Source organism: Myxocyprinus asiaticus, chromosome 10 (assembly GCF_019703515.2).
Source record: "Myxocyprinus asiaticus isolate MX2 ecotype Aquarium Trade chromosome 10, UBuf_Myxa_2, whole genome shotgun sequence".
Classification (NCBI taxonomy): domain Eukaryota; kingdom Metazoa; phylum Chordata; class Actinopteri; order Cypriniformes; family Catostomidae; genus Myxocyprinus; species Myxocyprinus asiaticus.
Genome location: NC_059353.1, coordinates 19934708 through 19951698, shown reverse-complemented (window position 1 = coordinate 19951698; position 16991 = coordinate 19934708). Strand labels below are relative to the sequence as shown.

General features: G+C 37.3%; 1 protein-coding gene and 1 pseudogene across 1 annotated transcript; both read right to left on the bottom strand.

The window, feature by feature from the left end:
* Nucleotides 1–1712: 1712 nt before the first annotated feature.
* Nucleotides 1713–5241, bottom strand: LOC127447549 (tripartite motif-containing protein 45-like; annotated as a pseudogene).
* Nucleotides 5242–8215: 2974 nt separating this feature from the next.
* Nucleotides 8216–16106, bottom strand: LOC127446777 (V-set domain-containing T-cell activation inhibitor 1-like). The gene is made up of 6 exons (XM_051707982.1): nucleotides 15972–16106; nucleotides 15780–15844; nucleotides 15285–15644; nucleotides 14145–14402; nucleotides 11491–13260; nucleotides 8216–10204 (listed from the first exon to the last, which is right to left on the bottom strand). Exons 1-5 carry the CDS (start codon nucleotides 16001–16003, stop codon nucleotides 13151–13153), a joined length of 825 nt encoding a protein of 274 aa, XP_051563942.1. The 5' UTR covers nucleotides 16004–16106; the 3' UTR covers nucleotides 8216–10204; nucleotides 11491–13150.
* Nucleotides 16107–16991: the final 885 nt, after the last annotated feature.

Below are 16991 nucleotides of genomic sequence, written 5' to 3'. Positions count from 1 at the left end.
TTATGGCATTAATGTAACAGACCCCCTCCACACCCCACCCAAAGAGGATGCGCTAAATGTAGAAGAGCTTGCTTGTAATCCATACATTACACTGAACATTTCTGATAAAAATAAAAAATACCTTATAGTCAGATTTTGCAGCCATACAGAACTACTACTGTCCTTGGCTGTGTGGAAGTATAAGCGTAGAGATTTCAAAGAGAAATGAAGAGTTCTAAGCAGAAAAGTGTATGGTGTCCTTGCAAGTCTAATCTACCTTTGAGTGTGTGTGTGTGTGTGTGTGTGTGTGTGTGCATGGCATAGTAAAAATACTAGAGGTTATTGTCTGATGTCTCTCCTTAGATTAATTACGGTATTATTATTATTATTATTATTTTTTATTACATTTTTTTTTTTTGCTGATTAAGGTGAATTAACAATTAGAATGTTATTTTTTTCTTCTTCTATATTTTGGCAGTTTAAAGAGTCTTTCATTCTTTTATCTAAATGAATAAATATTACCAGAACACTATATAAGATTAAATTCATTTGTAACAGCACAAATTGTTCCAAAGCAGATTTACACAACTCCAGAAATATTGAATGCAGAAGAACTTTTTTAACTGTTGCCAGATTTTAAAGGACTACTTTTAAGCTTGGCGGGCTACAGCTCACAGCTCCTTTACAAAGTTAAGAAGACATGATGGAAAGTGGAACACTAACGAAAATTCAGGTACTCACTGAAATTTAACAGGTACTTACAAAACGAAACATTGCTGCCATCTAGTGTTACACAGAGGATTCCAGAATATTTCCACCTTTCATTGGCCAAGATTGAGCTGTGGTTAATTTGTTTTTTCTCTAAAAATCTAAGAATGGATGTGATAAGATTGAACAAATATACTACCCGTCAAAAGTTTGGATACACTTGACAGAAACGCTTCTCATGTTCTTAAAAACCTTTTGATCTAAAGGCTTAAAGGAATAATTTAGAAAGTAAAATTCTCTCAACATTTACACACCTTCATGCCATCCCATATGTGTATGACTTTCTTTCTTCTGCAGAACACAAACGAAGATTTTTAGAAAAATATCTCAGCTCTGTAGGTCCATACAATGCAAGTGAATGGTGACCAGACTTTGAAGCTCCAAAAAGCACATAAAGGCAGCATAAAAGTAACCTATAAAACTCCAGTGGTCTAATCCATGTCTTCTGAAGAAATCCAGTCGGTTTTGGGTGAGAACAGACAAAACGTAACCTTGGCGTTCATGATTTCAAGCTTGATTACACATTATAGCACCATCTAGCGCTCTGTGCATGCTAGCGTAGCATTGTATGGACCTACAGAGCTGAGATCTTCTAATAATCTTCGTTTGTGTTCTGCGAAAGAAAGAAAGTCATACACATCTGGGATGGCATGAAGGTGAGTAAATGATGAGAGAATTTTCATTTTTGGGTGAACTATTCCTTTAACCTTAAATGCTTGACATTATTTTTGTAGACATATTTGAATTGTGCCTTTCTCTGAATTTTTCCCATTTGTTTTATTTAATAGTTTTGATGAATTTACTTTCATTCTAAAATGTAAATTGTAATAATAAAGAATGAACAGGTGTGTCCAAACTGATAGTATACAATTAAAAGTAAAATTATTCAAGAAAACAAAAAAGCTAATGTTAACATTTTATTAAATTAATGCTAAATAAGCAAGGTAAACTAGCTGGGGGTGAGGGTCATATTAGAAAAAGCTGAAATGCAGATAAAGAAATGTTTCAAGCTCAAAGCAACTTCTAATTCATTGTGAACTCCCCCTGCTTTAAGCAGGTCTGGATTATAGAATTAACACTAAGAAGAGCACAAAGTAAAACAGATCACATTGAGAACACAATAAAACATGTACACACAATTTCAGGAGTGCCACGCTTGAGAGTGGAAAGGTAAGTGTTGTTTAATCTGAAGTACTTGTACTGTATATAAAGAAAGCTGAAATGTAATATCGGAAATGATCATTCTGATACGTGGAACAAAAGGCATTCTTTGGTACGGAGTTATGCACACATATAAAAATACACCATTGTAGTCTGATGCATTTCTAACATATTACATTGAACATATTGCTGCGTAATCTCAAAGAAAACATGCTGATTATGATAAAAACAAAAATAGGGAACATAATACAATCATGTAAACACAAATAATAAAATATCTGTTTAAAATAACAATACTGAGGTTCTGAAAAAAGTGATCCAGTTCTAAGACATTTTTAAAATACTTATACAGAAACATTTGGTGTTTTTCTATAGACACTATGTATGTTCAACGTGACATTATTTTACATTTACATTTATTTAGGAGACATTTTATCTAATGTGACATTAGACAGAACTTGATTTTGTGCCCATATCAGATTAAATAATGAGTAGGAATTTTTTAGCGTTACATTGTATGGATAAACCAAGGCTATTTGCAAGGTATAACAAAAACAGAATATGGTGTAATCTATATGGCAGGCAAATTTTATGTTTCTATTTGTAAGATGGTTGAGTATGTGCAGAGAGTTTATGGTAAAATGTCTCCTATAATGTAGAGGAGAGCTTCTTGTTTGTCTTAGAGCTCCACAGTCTTGAGGTGGCCACGAGGAGACACTGCACCCAGATTATGCAGAATACACCCTGAGGACTCTATGCACTACACTTCCACAACATGACCAGTGGGGCTTACCAGGGTGTCCTTTATGGCCATGCCCACAACCCTGAAACCCACCTATGTGTACACAAACACACACACACACACACACACAAAACAGATACGTGCATGTTAATTGATATGACCGATTCGACTAAATATTTTAGCATTTTTATCCTAAAAATAGCTCTTAAAGGACTAATGTATCAGCCATTACCAAATTTTTCTGGTCTTGACTTTAATTATATTAAAGGAACAGTTCACCCAAAAATGATAATTCTCTCATCATTTGCTCACACTTATGCGATATCAAACTCATATGACTTTCTTTCTTCTGCGGAACACAAATACAAAGATATTTTAATGGAGATGTGTTAATATACGTACATACAATGCAAGTCAGTGGGTTCCAAAACTTCCAAGCTCCTAAAAGAACGTAAAGGCAGCATAAAGGTAATCCATACAACTTGATTAATACAATCATGATCATTTTTGAGTGAGAAACAGACCTTTTTCCACTTTAAATCTTGACATCTGCGGTCTCCATAGCACAATCGTGATTTGAAGCTTGATTACACTTCCTTGATTTTGATGCCTGCAGAGAGCACGTGTACACATCTTCTCTCCATCACAATATGTTCATTTGTGTTCCGCAGAAGAAAGTAAGTCATAAGAGTGTAAGACGGCATAAAGTTTTGGGTGAACTATTCCTTTAACACTAGTTACAGTTACCTGGCATAGTCCCTGGACAGAAACAGCGTGCGTATTTAGCACCCCCACCCGAGCAGAAGGAACAACAGTGGAATATACCACGTTGAGTCTGAACTTTCTCTTCACAGTTAGCACGAAATGTGAATTCTGGAAAAAATGGATTGTCGAAATATCAGTCGCAACATTACTGCACTCTAAAGGAATATTCTGGCTTTAATACAAGTTAAGATCTATCCACAGAAACTGTGGCATGTCCCACAGACTTCCTGCTCCAACTACATAGATTTGCATGTTTGTTTGTATTTACAAACTGTAGTACAAGTCAAAAACATTTTCTGTGGTAATTGACATTATGCCACAGATGCAGTCAATCGAGCTAAACGTATTTAACCCAGAAATGTCCTTGTTATTACTGGTTAGCACTTTGTACTGAACCAATACAGAAACGATTTAACTGAATAGTTACCTGGACATGCTGTGCTTTGCCAGACCCACACAGAGTAGAAGACCTGGTTCAACAGGGATGTAGGAGACACCATAGGAGCCATCACTGTTATCAACCACTGCCGCCTCCACAGAGCTATAATGTGATAGAGGGGAAAACAAGAAATATGATAAGATTGTTTTTATTTTATTTTTGTTTTTGTCTGATTACTGTCTGAATAATGTTTCTAATATAATAAGCCAACACAAATTAACTCAATATAGTTTGCTGTGATTGTATTAAAGTAGTCCCCCGTTGATGTAACCAGATACAGTATAAATGTGTGGAGCATGTAAAATAATGTGCTTTTCAGATCTTCTCTGTCTGATCAGATGTACCACTTCTAGCTGTTCTGTTTTGTATCTGTTACCATTTTCTAACAGCATGCTGTGATTTAAGCTAAGAATAGCTGATATACGGCAGACATGTTTGAATTCCTCTCTTCTGACATTGAACAAATATACTTTTTACACTGATAATTAAATCTACAGTCACTTAGTTTCCTTATTAGGCTTACAGAAAACAATGATTGATTCAAGAATAAATAAATGTAAAAGTTTCATTCGATTTAATTGTATACACACAAATCCCTTTAACTGGTAAGGAGGGCTTAAAGTTTTCGATGCTTAGGCCACGTGAATCTTTTAGTGAAAGTGTTATTAACTGATTGACATGTGCACATGTCCTGTCTGGCACACTTTTCCAATGGAGATCATGTACACACCAGTCCTTCCTCTGCTTGTGCACTATGCTGACCAGCACAGGGTCTCCTCCTCTGCGCATCTGCTCTCCGGAGGAGTCTCTGCAAACCAGAGTGAACTCCCCCCGCTGGCCTTCACAATCTCGCTCCACACCTGTGAGTTATTTCCAGAGATCTCACACATGGACAGACACATGGGCTGACAATGGCAAGTTTAAAATGCCAAAATGGAAAACTCTTTTTCTGATGCGAGGTAAAACGAAAACATAATCAAAAGAAGGACCTGTTTGGGGAACCACTATTACTCGTCGTTGACACCTATCTAAAGATTTTTAGAAGAATATCTCAGCTCTGTAGGTCCTTTCAATGCAAGTGAATGGTGGCCAGAACTTTGAATCTACAAAAATCACATATGTCAATGTAAAAGTAATCCATATAACTCCAGTGGTTAAATCCATGTCTTCAGAAACTATATGATAGGTGTGGGTGAGAAACAGATAAATATTTAAGCCCTTTTTTACCATTAATATCCACTTTCACTTTTACATTCTTCTTCTTTTTTTTTGGCAATTCACATTTTTCCTGAATATCGCCACCTACTAGTTGGGGCTGGTGAAAGGTGGAGATTTAAAGAAAAAAAAGGACTTAAATATTGTTCTGTTTCTCACCCACACCTATCATAGCGCTTCAGATGACATGAATTTAACAACTCGAAGCTTATGGATTACCTTTATCCTGCATTTATGTGATTTGTGAAGATTCAAAGTTCTGGCCAACATTCACTTGTATTGTATTGAGCTGAGATATTCTTCTAAAAATCTTTGTTTGTGTTCTGCAGAAGAAAGAAAGTAATAAACATCTGAGATGGCCTGAGCGTGAGTAAATGATGAGAGAATTTTACTTTCTGGGTGTACTATCCCTTCAAAAACAGGTTGCGCATCTTTTGGAACATGCATGCGCACAGAGCCGAGGCCAGTTGTGATCCGATTAACATGTATACATGCTGGGCAAAGCCGAGCTACAATTGTATAATCTAGGTCTCTGTTAGTCCAATTGTGCAAAAAAAAAAAATTCAGTACATTTAAGGTCAAAAAAGCATAAAAGTATAAAAGTAGCATAAAAGTAATCCATACGACTCCAGTGGCTAAATCTATATCTTTTGAGGTCATAGGTCTGGGTGAGAAACAGATCAATATTTAAGTCACTTTTTACTATAAATCTCCACTTTCAAACAGACTTCCTAAGGACTCTTCTCTCCAAAGAGTTCTTCTTCTTCTTCTTTTGAAATTAACAATTTGCATTCTTCGTGCAGGGATGAGAATTTATAGTAAAATGGACTTAAATATTGAGCTGTTTCTTACCCACACCTATCATATTGCTTCTGATGATATGGATTTAACCACTGGAGTCTTATGGATTACTTTTATGCTCCCTTTATGTGATTTTTGGACTTTCAAAGTTCTGGCCACCATTCACTTGCATTGTATGGACCTACAGAGCTGAAATATTCTTCTAAAAATCTTTGTTTGTGTTCTGCAGAAGAAAGAAAGTCATGCACACCTGGGATGTCATGAGGGTGAGTAAATTATGAGAGAATCTTCATTTTTGGGTAACTATTCCTTAGGTGATGTGTGCCATTTTTCTAGATGTTCAAAATACTTTCTCCTATTCCAGATTAGCCTAATATGCAGAGTAACCTGTAAGTATACAATTAGTAAGTTGATTCCTCTAAGTGTAAACATTACTGTGGCACTATAAAAACATTGCTGTTTCTTTGAGTATTCTGACTAGCCTGACATAGCAACACTGGATTAACCAATGGAGTGAGTTTGGGGCAGAACTATCTGTTTAACCAACCAATGGAAGATGAGGGGAGTGTTGGTCGACAGTCGGATGACGTTAGGAGCAGGTGCAATTCAATTCGAATAATATTGTAATCAGTGGTAAATAAAGTGACTAGATTTTCATTCATGCACTCACAGCAGTGGGAGGACTGGATTCATCCGAGATGATGAAGTCTCGAATGAAAAAATCTACAGCTGGACAAGAATCTGTATTGAGGAGTCAGAGGAAGAGGATGGGGATGGATATAGGATGGATGAAGGTAAAGGGAGGAGGAAAGATCCGCAAAAAAGAGATAAAGAAAAGGAAAAAAGATAGCGGGGAAGAGTCGGTAAGTAGCATTGGGGATAGTGGTGGACAGGGTGATATGGCAAGTGGGAAGAGTGAGGAATTTAAAATGGTGGTAAGATTTAAAAGAAGGATATGGTATGACAAGGATTAGCCCAATTGTGTTGACTAAGGAATTGAGAAAGATAATAAGTGATATTAAGTGTGCTAAAATACTGCATGATGGGGCATTGTTGGTGTCATGAAGTGGGCATAATCAAGAGGTAATGAGTTGTAAGCCAATAGGTGAAAATGTATAGGTTAGTGGAGTGATCACAGGAGTACCTTTGGGAGTATCTATTGAGGAATTGAAAAGAAATGTAGAGGGAGGTAAAGTAGTAGATGCAAGGCATTTGCAGGTGACTAGAGAAGGTAACAAAAGTGGATAGCTTTTCTGTTGTGTTGAGGTTTGAAACAGGTGCTTTGCCAGACAGGGTTATTATCAGTTATTCTATGACAGCATATGTGAGTAAGCCTTTAAGATGCTACAACTGTCAAAGAAATGGACATATTGCTAAGGTATGCAAGTTCAAAAAGAGATGTGCACATTGTGGAGAAGAACATGACTATGGGAAATGTAAAGAGGGTGCTGAAGTTAAGTGTTGTAATTGTGGTGGAGCACAGTGTTGCTTATGGAAGGATGTGAGATCAGATAGAGAGCATTTGAAGTGCAGAAAGAGAGGGAAAAAAATAATGTGTCATATGCAGAAGCGGTGAAGGCAGTATGGACATAGAACTAAGGAATAAAGAGAAGAGAAAAAGTAGTGAGTACTAATGCAAATGAAGAGGTAAGAAGAGCGGCAGAGGGGATTAGGATTACGAGAGATACACTGATTGTGAATAAGAAAAACGTTTTGTTATTTATGGCAGAAATCATTAATTGCACAGCCAAACAGAAAGAAGAACAGAAAAGATACAAATTATTGTGAGAGCAGCTGAGAGATTCTTGGATGTGGAAGAGCTGACGTGGGAAATAATTAGGGATGGCCTAACAACAGATACACAGCCAAGTCAGGAAGTATGATTTGGACATTAATTGTGATGTTGATCATCCTACAATGGAATGCCAGAAGCCTTGTGGCAAATGGTCTGGAATTTAAAGGGTATATGAATCAAATGGTAGAAAAACCAGATATGATATGTATACAGGAATCATGATTTTGTCTTGAGAGGGTATATAGCTGTGAGAATGGATTGTGAAGAGAGTAGTGGTGGAGGGTGTGTTACTTTTGTTAAATTGGGAATGCTTTATAGAGTGGTGGGAAAGGGAAAGACAGTGGAGTATGTGGTGGTTGAGGTATGGGAAGATGATAAGAGTTAAGTAATAATTAACTTTTATAATCCTTGTCAAAGATTGGTTGAAACAGTTAAAGGTTGGGCAAGGAGGAGGCGGGAACTGGCTGAACAATCAACAAACTTTTAATGAATAAATGAACTTAAAACAACATAAAACATAAGGACACGAACCGGCGTCCCCAGCTGCCCCTTATCTTGCTCTCCCGCTAATCAGCTGATTCAGCACCAGCCATGCTCAATCATGGCCCGGCCACACCCTCCTCCTCGTTACACTCCTCCCCTGCCCGATTCAGGCCCTGGCACCACCGTATAGGAAAGTCAGAAGAACAAATAATTATCAAGATCTAATGGAGTATAAACAAGCACAATCAGGGGTAAAGAGAACAGTAAGAGAGTCAAAACAGATTTATTGGAAAACTTTTTGTAATAATATTAGGAAAAGTACACCTGTAGAAGAGGTTTGGAATATGATTAAAAAGATGAATGGTATTCGGAAGAACTCTCCAAATACACGGTTTTGAGTATGGGTGAAAAGATAGCAGTTAAAAATTAAGACAAGGCAGAGATGTTCCTTGATGCATTCGTAAAAGTAAATAGTTCTGAGAATCTGACAGAAGTAGGAAAATAAGGGAAAATACCCTTAAAGAATATCCACAGTTAAAAGATAAGAGAGGAATTATTAATAATTTGTTGGATGTCCCATTTGAGTTAAAACAAGCAATAAGGAGAATGAAAGAATCAACTCCAGGTCAAGATGGAATAAGTTACAATATGATGAAGTATTTTAGTGGCAGTGCGTTGGTGGTGCTATTAGAATTTTTTAACAAGATTTGGAAGGAAGGGACATTACCTCAAAATTGGAAATATGCACTGGTGTTGCCCAAGGGAGCCCGGGAAAGATCCAAGTATTCCACTAAACTACAGACCAATTGCTCTCAAATCTCATTTATGTAAAGTAATGGAAAGAATGATAACTGATAAATTGAAGTATCATTTGGAATAAGAAAGAAAATTCTCATCATATCAGAGTGGGTATAGGAGTGGAAAAGGTACAATAGATCCAGTAATATGTTTAGAAACTGATATCAGGAAAGCATTGATAAATAAAGTGTCAGTGGTTGCAGTGCTTTTTGATATAGAAAAGGCTTATGACATCTTATGGTAAGAAGGATTGCTGATGAAGGCAGCTGGGGACAGGAAGAAGAATGTACAATTGGATTAAAGATTTTCTTATGCAAAAACAGATTAAGGTAAAAGTTGGGGAATCAACGTCATCTAGTGGTGTGATAGAGAATGGCACACCACAAGGAAGGGCCATTAGTCCTTTATTGTTTATAATAATGATAAACAATGTCTTTTCAGCAGTAGATACGGGTGTTGGCAAATCATAATTTGCAGATGATGGAGCACTATGGTACAGGGGTAGAAAGCATAATGTACAGAAAATGCAGGTAGCATTAAATGAAGTTGAGAAATGGGCAAACAAGTGAGGATTTAAATTCTCTGTGGAGAAAACGCAGACAATCTTCTTCACTAACAAAAGAGTGGATAAGGAATTCAATTTGAAATTGTATAACAAGACATTAGAACGGGTCCCTACAATAAGATTCCTAAGGATGTGGTTAGATAATAGGCTTACATGGAAAGGACACATAGAGAAAATAGTGGAGAACTGTAATATAGTTTTGAACATAATGAGGTGTTTTTCAGGACAAGAGTGGGGGCCAGACAAAATGGCCTTAAAACCATATATACAGCTCAGATGATCAGATTAGTTTTGGACTATGGAATTATAGTTTATGGAGCAGCATCAAAATCTCACTTGGTTAAATTGGACAGAATTCAGGCACAGGCAATGAGAATTTGTTGTGGAGCTTACCCATCAACTCCAGTTTCAGCAGTGCAGGTGGAGGTATGTGAAATGCCTCTCCAAATAAGATGGCAACAATTGACAGCAGTTTATTGGACAAATCTTAAAGGACAGGATACAAATCATCCCACACCAAAAATTTTAGAACCATGTTGGGAGCAGGGGAAAAGGAAATTTAATAGATATGGATGGGTTGTAGGGGATATAGTAAATGTTTAAATAATTACTAGTGTGCATCAAGAGCGAATGTTTCACCAATTCCTTTGTGGATTCTGCCCCAACCAATGGTGGACATGACATTGTTGGAGGCTAGACGAAAAGGTCAAAATGAACAAGAAGTGGTACGGGTGAGGGAGTATTTATGGTCACTTTATAGAAATAATGCACTCAAATTCTCAGATACATCAAAGAATCCAAATAGTGGACAGGTCGGGATTGCATTTAACATTCCAAAGCTGAAAACTGTACAGAAGAAATGGATATCTGAAAAGTATACTGGTGAAATTATGGCAATAATGATAGCAATACAATGGATAAGTGAATCTGATCCAATCTGAAACAATGCAAGATATTATACTGAAAATTCTTCATCTTTTATATACATTACAGCAGTTAAGAGTGAAGGTACAATTTATGTGGGTACCTGCACATGTGGGAGAGAAAGGGAATGAGGAAGATGATAGATTGGCAATACAGTGGAAATGGAGATTTCACATGGTAGATCAGAGATCAATCATTAATAAAAAGAAAGATATATCAGAGATGGCAATAATATTGGGATACAGAAACTAAGGGGAGACATCTATACTCAATACAGTCAATAGTGGGGAGGGGAAGGAAATCTGGGAGGAGCAGGAAAGAAGAAAATATCATATCAAGATTGAGATTGGGGCATACTGGACTTAATAATAGTATGCAGTTAATATTGAAGGATCCTACTGGACTTTGTGAATGGTGTGGAGTCAGAGAAACAGTAGAACATGTATTGTAGGAAGTATAGTGAGGAAAGAGAACTGTTATTAGAGGAGATGAGGAGGAAAGAAGAACAAGAAATAACATTAAAAATCTTGTTAAATCCAGAAACGGGAAGGGGAAAAAATTCTGTATTGTTTAGGTTCCTGGAAAGCACAGGTTTAATTGGTAGGATTTACGTTATGGGAGTATATTAAAGATAAATATATTGATAGATATATAGAAACTTTAGTATAGTCACATTTAAAAAGAAAAATATTTTTCTCATTCTTCCCCCTTTCTCTGGACTTTGAGGGGCTATGTGTTGAGACCAGAGAAGCTGTACACGCAGCGCTGGCTGAAGCCTTAGCTCTGACAGGTCAAGAGGCAGGGGGATAGGAAAGTTAGAGGAGGTTTAGGTATTCTGGTCCATGCTAACAGTAGGTGGCGGTAATGCACTGTTAAGTTGTGATCCGCCATAAAATAGAAGAAGAAGAAGGGGCGTGTTTAGGGAAAACTGTTTGAAAACATTTTAACAGTTTTAAGAGGCCATTTAACTCTAAATTACATCATATAACATTTCAGATAAACACACAATACAGGATTAATAATAAAAAATAAACAAAAACAGCTGATAAACTAACCTGTGGGCCTGACTACAAAACTCGCAGAGGATGACACAGCACACCTCACAGAGCTTTCCTGCGTCGCTGTTGCTGCACAAGATGCTGTTTTTGATTAGCAGGGTCTCCGTGAAAACCTCATCCAGCGCAAGATGGTCAGTGCTCAGCCCATCCACACCCAAAGATGGCAGATGCACCTCTGAATCGCACTCTGGACACAGGACTGTTACAGAGTTGCATCATTCCCTGTTCACTCCATGTACAGAAAACATCTCGAGCTGACGAACACAGTATGCACAAAACGTGTGCAAGCAAGGGAAAATTTTAGGGTCTCGAAACATCTGATTGCAGACATGACAGAGCACTCTGGATTTCTTTTCAGTGTCCCCGTCTGAAGTGTTTTTACTCAACTCTTCTTGTTTTTTTTTCATGAATCGATTGCTCTTTGCAAAGTGACATCAAAGTTGTTTTTGTTAATTTTTTTCTCTCTGAATATTTTACTGAAATAAGGGCACATTCAAATGACACAAGTATAGTAGACACGTCACAAAAAAAAAACAAAAAAAAAACTAGGCTACAAAATTAAATGCTAGCTTTCTATTATGAAATAGCTAAAATTCTTTAGTATCACAGTGCAAGCACAAAGTTGTTACCATTTAAATTAAAGTGCAAAAGACCAAAGTTTGTGAGTAGTTAACTTTTTCGCTCATGTTATTTGAGATCTAGTCTCACCAACCAATCAAGAGACATGTACACATTAAGAGGCATGGTCTGAAATCTGAGCAAGCAGTGTAAAGACAAATCTATGGCTGTGTTTCGTTTCGAAGGCTGCATGCTAGGTAGAATGCGTAGGCTGAAGTATACTGAGCGTCCTCCTTTAAACAAATCTCGTTTAAACAAGACGACCTTCGTAGGACAAACGGAAACGGAACGTAACATGGTTGCTATGACAGCACGCTACTCTTTAACAAGTGCGAGCGCTTTGAGTGAGAAGGGAACAAAGTCCCTTTGGAAGGGAATGTATGAGGTAAATTTTAGGAGAGTCATAATGATGTAAAGAGAAAAGAAAATAGATTTAACAGGTGTACTTTTAGTCTACAATACTTTATTTTAATTATATATTAATATAATTATACATATTGTATACTCTGCACCCATCTACTGAGGTACTTCAACTTGGGAATTAATATTACTTGCGTTTGAACATCATATTTATGGGCAAATTGGCGTTATTTTTTTTTTAGACATTTCCGCTGAAGCAAAGAACTGTGGGTTGTGAGTGCCCATGAAGGATACACCTCACGCATCCTCCGAATTCCCGTAAAAGAAGGTCACATTCAAAGTGTCCTACTCGCTTTTATGAAATGAGACAGCCTCGATGATGTATGCGGCCGAGAAATGCGACCTCCGGAGGACGCATCCTTCCAAACGAGACACAGCAAAATGCCTGTACAACATGGGCAAAATATGGGTGTCCCCATCTGCTGGCTAGATAGATCAAAACACAAGTGCAAACAAACTTCAGGGACATACAATTCATTATTTAATAATAATAATAAAAATAATAATAATAATAATAATAAAAACACTTATTTAATCTAAGTAGGTTCCATGTTCAATTTAACTTTAAGGTGGTTGACTTCTCTGTTAACCTACAACCATTGGAAAAAGTTCATTGTTTCTACTGGAATGCAGAGAGAGTGAGGATGACTGCCAACAGTAGTTTTAAAGACAACACGTTTGTAGATGCAGCATTAAAAAGGAAGTATGTCTTCCCTGTCACTCCATTTCCTGAGGATTAATAATCACAAAAGAACATAAGATTAACTTTAAAGACAAAAAAAAAAATCTTTTTTTTTTCCTCCCCAATTTGGAATGCCCAATTCCCAATGTGCTCCTCGTGGTGGCGTAGTGACTCATCTCAATCTGGGTGGCGTAGTGACTCGTCTCAGTTGCCTCCGCGTCTGAGATTGTCAATCCGTGCATCTTATCACATGGCTTTTTGTGCGCGTTACCGTGGAGACATAGCGCATGTGGAGGCTTCACCATCCATCCACACACACAACTCACCACACGCCCCACCGAGAGCGAGAACCACATTATAGCGACCATGAGGAGGTTACCCCATGTGACTCTACCCTCCCTAGCAACCGGGCCAATTTGGTTGCTTAGGAGACCTGGCTGGAATCACTCAGCATGCCCTGGATTTGAACTCATGACTCCAGGGGTGATAGTCAGCGTCAATACTCGCTACCCAGGCCCCAGTTTGCCTATTTTTAAGATTACACATTTCAATTTTATAACAAAATTCCATAAAATTGAATTGAGTAATCTTTAACAACATTAAATTAATAAAGTTGTTAAAGATTTAATGGAATTTGATGGAATTTTGTCATGAAATTGAAATGCGTAAATCTTAAAATTAGGCCAATTTTGTTTTGAGTGTAACAGAAGTATAGTATTTTAGGCTGTGCAACTCACATAGCCAAATGCATGTGTCATAATGTTTTAACAAGTCTATTTGGGCTTACATGTCAGATAATTATTTTTAATTGACTTCATTTGATATGCAATCCAATGATCTGTGTAAATATTATGATTAAGAGTGAGTCCTGGTTTCCTTGACAATTTGTGTAATCTTTACACTTTTTTTTGGTCAACATATATTTATTTACCTGTTACAGTTGCCTCTGAGACAGCCTTCACTAGATTGTTCTGGATAAGACAGGTGTAGGTGTTATCAGCTTTTACTGGGCCTTCATAGACACTAACAACTTGCGTGATTCCAGCAGAGTTGTTGCTAAATTGGGTGCTACTGTTCAACAGCTCCCCGCTCTGACCTAACCAGCTAACATTTGGTCGTGGAAACCATCTTTGAGCCTCAGCAGTCAGAGACCCTTCTTTCTGTTGGGTAAATGTGGGAGCTGAGAAAGCTGCAAAATACACACAGAACAGCACACCAGCTTATTTCTGTATCAATTTATAATAACATATATGAATTATTATTTGACACTTGCAACAAGAAGTTTGTCAAAAGGGACATCCAGATCTGCACAGTTCCAAAACTGTAACCATGTACTAAAAATATGTGTACAAATGTATAGTTTTTAAATAGATTAGATTATTATTTGATTGCTTCACCAAATGACATTTTGAGATGAGTTTTATGTTTAAAACTAGGCATAGCTTATACACTCACTGAGAACTTTATTAGGAAGACTATGGTCCTAATAAAGTACCCGACATGGTCTTCAGCTGTTGTAGCACATCCGCCTCAATGTTCGATGTGTTGTGCATTCTGAGATGCTATTCTGCTCACTACAATTGTACAGAGTGATTATCTGAGTTACTGTAGCCTTTCTGTCAGCTCAAACCAGTCTGGCCATTCTCCGTTGACCTCTCTCATCATCAAGACATTTCCGTCTGCAGAACTGCCACTCACTGGATGTTTTTTGTTTTTGGCACCATTCTGAGTAAACTCTAGAGACTGTTGTGCTTGAAAATTCCAGGAGATCAGAAGTTACTGAAATACTCAAACCAGCCCATCTGTCACCAACAATCATGCCACGGTCGAAATCACTGAGATTTTAGGCATTGTACTGCTGCCACATGATTGGCTGATTAGATAATCGCATAAATAAGTAGGTGTACAGTTGCTCCTAATAAAGTGCTCAGTGACTGTTTTTTTATTTTTATTAATCTTCTTTCAAATTTTAAGTAAAAAATGTATCAAAATTGATTAAAATGTGTTCATTTTGAAACATATTAATTTGTTTTTAATCAAATGAAAAAACAAAACAAATGCAATAACTTACCAGCCACTTTGAGGTTAATGCTGGTAGTCCCAGAGAGTTTTGGTGCATTGACACTACAGCGATACACACCGTCATCCTCCAGCCTCACACTTCTCAGGAGTAGGGAAGCATTGCCTGTAGAGATGACATCAAGAAACAGTTGAGCCCTGTTTTTGAACTGTGTGTTCTGCCCCTGAAGTTGGGCTACTTTTTTCTTGTATTCATAGACCACGCCACGGAGACCATCTTTTAGCCAAGTGATTGACACATCATCTAATTGCCCATTTCCACTATTGGTGAGGAACCTGCAGTTCAAGATCACATCCTGTCCAAGATTACCCACAGTAGAGGGACTGCTGCTCTCAACAGTACCTTGGGACACTAGGAAAGACATATCCGCACACAAAAACATTTAGTGTATCACTCAAAAAAGTCTAATTGCACTTATTAGAAGGCATCCATTAACTGACTAAACAATGTATGTACAAAGTAGGCAATAGAAAGATTTTTACTAACCCGAAAAAGCAATAGCCAATATGAAAATGATGATTCCAGAGATTACTACTATAAGAAAAATCATACTACAGAAGAGAAAAAACAAACAAACCCCACAACACATTTATTAACAATATTCAGTTAGTGACACATATTTTACAACAATGGCAAACTGTAGTAGATATTAATTGATAAAGTTGCACTTTTCATTACCTCCCAAAGATTATTTGTCCAACTGAAGTCATTCTGGTAATCTGTTTTTATTTTAAGCTGTATCATTGATGAAGAGATCTACCACTCTGTTCAGCATCTCTGTAGAGAGCAATAAATCAATAAGCTCGGCTGGTATTCTCTAATCCTCTAAAGCTGGTTTCAAACTTTACTTCCACTGAACGAGAGCGGCACATCCTCCCTCTGTCAATATTGCCTTTGAGAGGTGTGTCTGGACACTACTGATAACACACAATTCAACATAACTGAGTCCTGAAGTAACCTGTTTGCTCCCCTACAGTATATATCCAACTATACAGTAAATTAAACTATATATCCAACCCTCTTCACAGCACAGGTTGAAGTGAGCCCGTAGCTGGTCAAGGCATAATTTGACTGGTGCAAAACAATGACAGAAAATGCTCATAATTTTTGTTTTATTGCATCTTTTAATGTATGCACAGTGTATTCCTAGTAACAGTAGTATATTCTGTACGTATATCTTACAGTAGTTAGCAACTTATTCAGTATTGGTTTACACTGTAGGAGGCAGTGGTAGCTCAGTGGTTAAGGCTCTGGGTTACTGATCAGAAGGTCAGGGGTTCAAGCCCCAGCACCACCAAGATGCCACTGTTGGGCCCTTGAGCAAGGCCCTTTTGTTGCCAGCGGTTTAGACATTAATGGCTGTGTGTTGAGTTATTTTGAGGGGACAGCAAATTTACACTGTTATACAAGCTGTACGCTCACTACTTTACACTGTAGCAAAGTGTCATTTCTTCAGTGTTGTCACATGAAAAGATATAATAAAATATTTACTAAAATGTGAGGGGTATACTCACTTCTGTGAGATACTGTATAAATAACATCAATATAGAACACTATTCTTTCACTTTGGAATATAATATAATTAAATTATTAAATTCTAAATGGTTCAGCCAGCTGGACTGATCTGCCCTCACTAGACCCTGTCCAAAATGTTCAAATTCCTTCACTTTTTATTTTTTGTGGGTATACATCATATCC

Excerpts from the sequence above, each read along its gene's own strand:
- LOC127446777 (XM_051707982.1), bottom strand. The coding sequence starts at position 16,003 with ATGACTTCAGTTGGACAAATAATCTTTGGGAG. Across the intron at positions 14,403-15,284 it reads CATTAACCTCAAAGTGGCTG|CTTTCTCAGCTCCCACATTT; the intron begins GTAAGTTATTGC and ends TGTATTTTGCAG. Across the intron at positions 13,261-14,144 it reads CTCAGAGGCAACTGTAACAG|GAAATGGAGTGACAGGGAAG; the intron begins GTAAATAAATAT and ends ATTAATCCTCAG.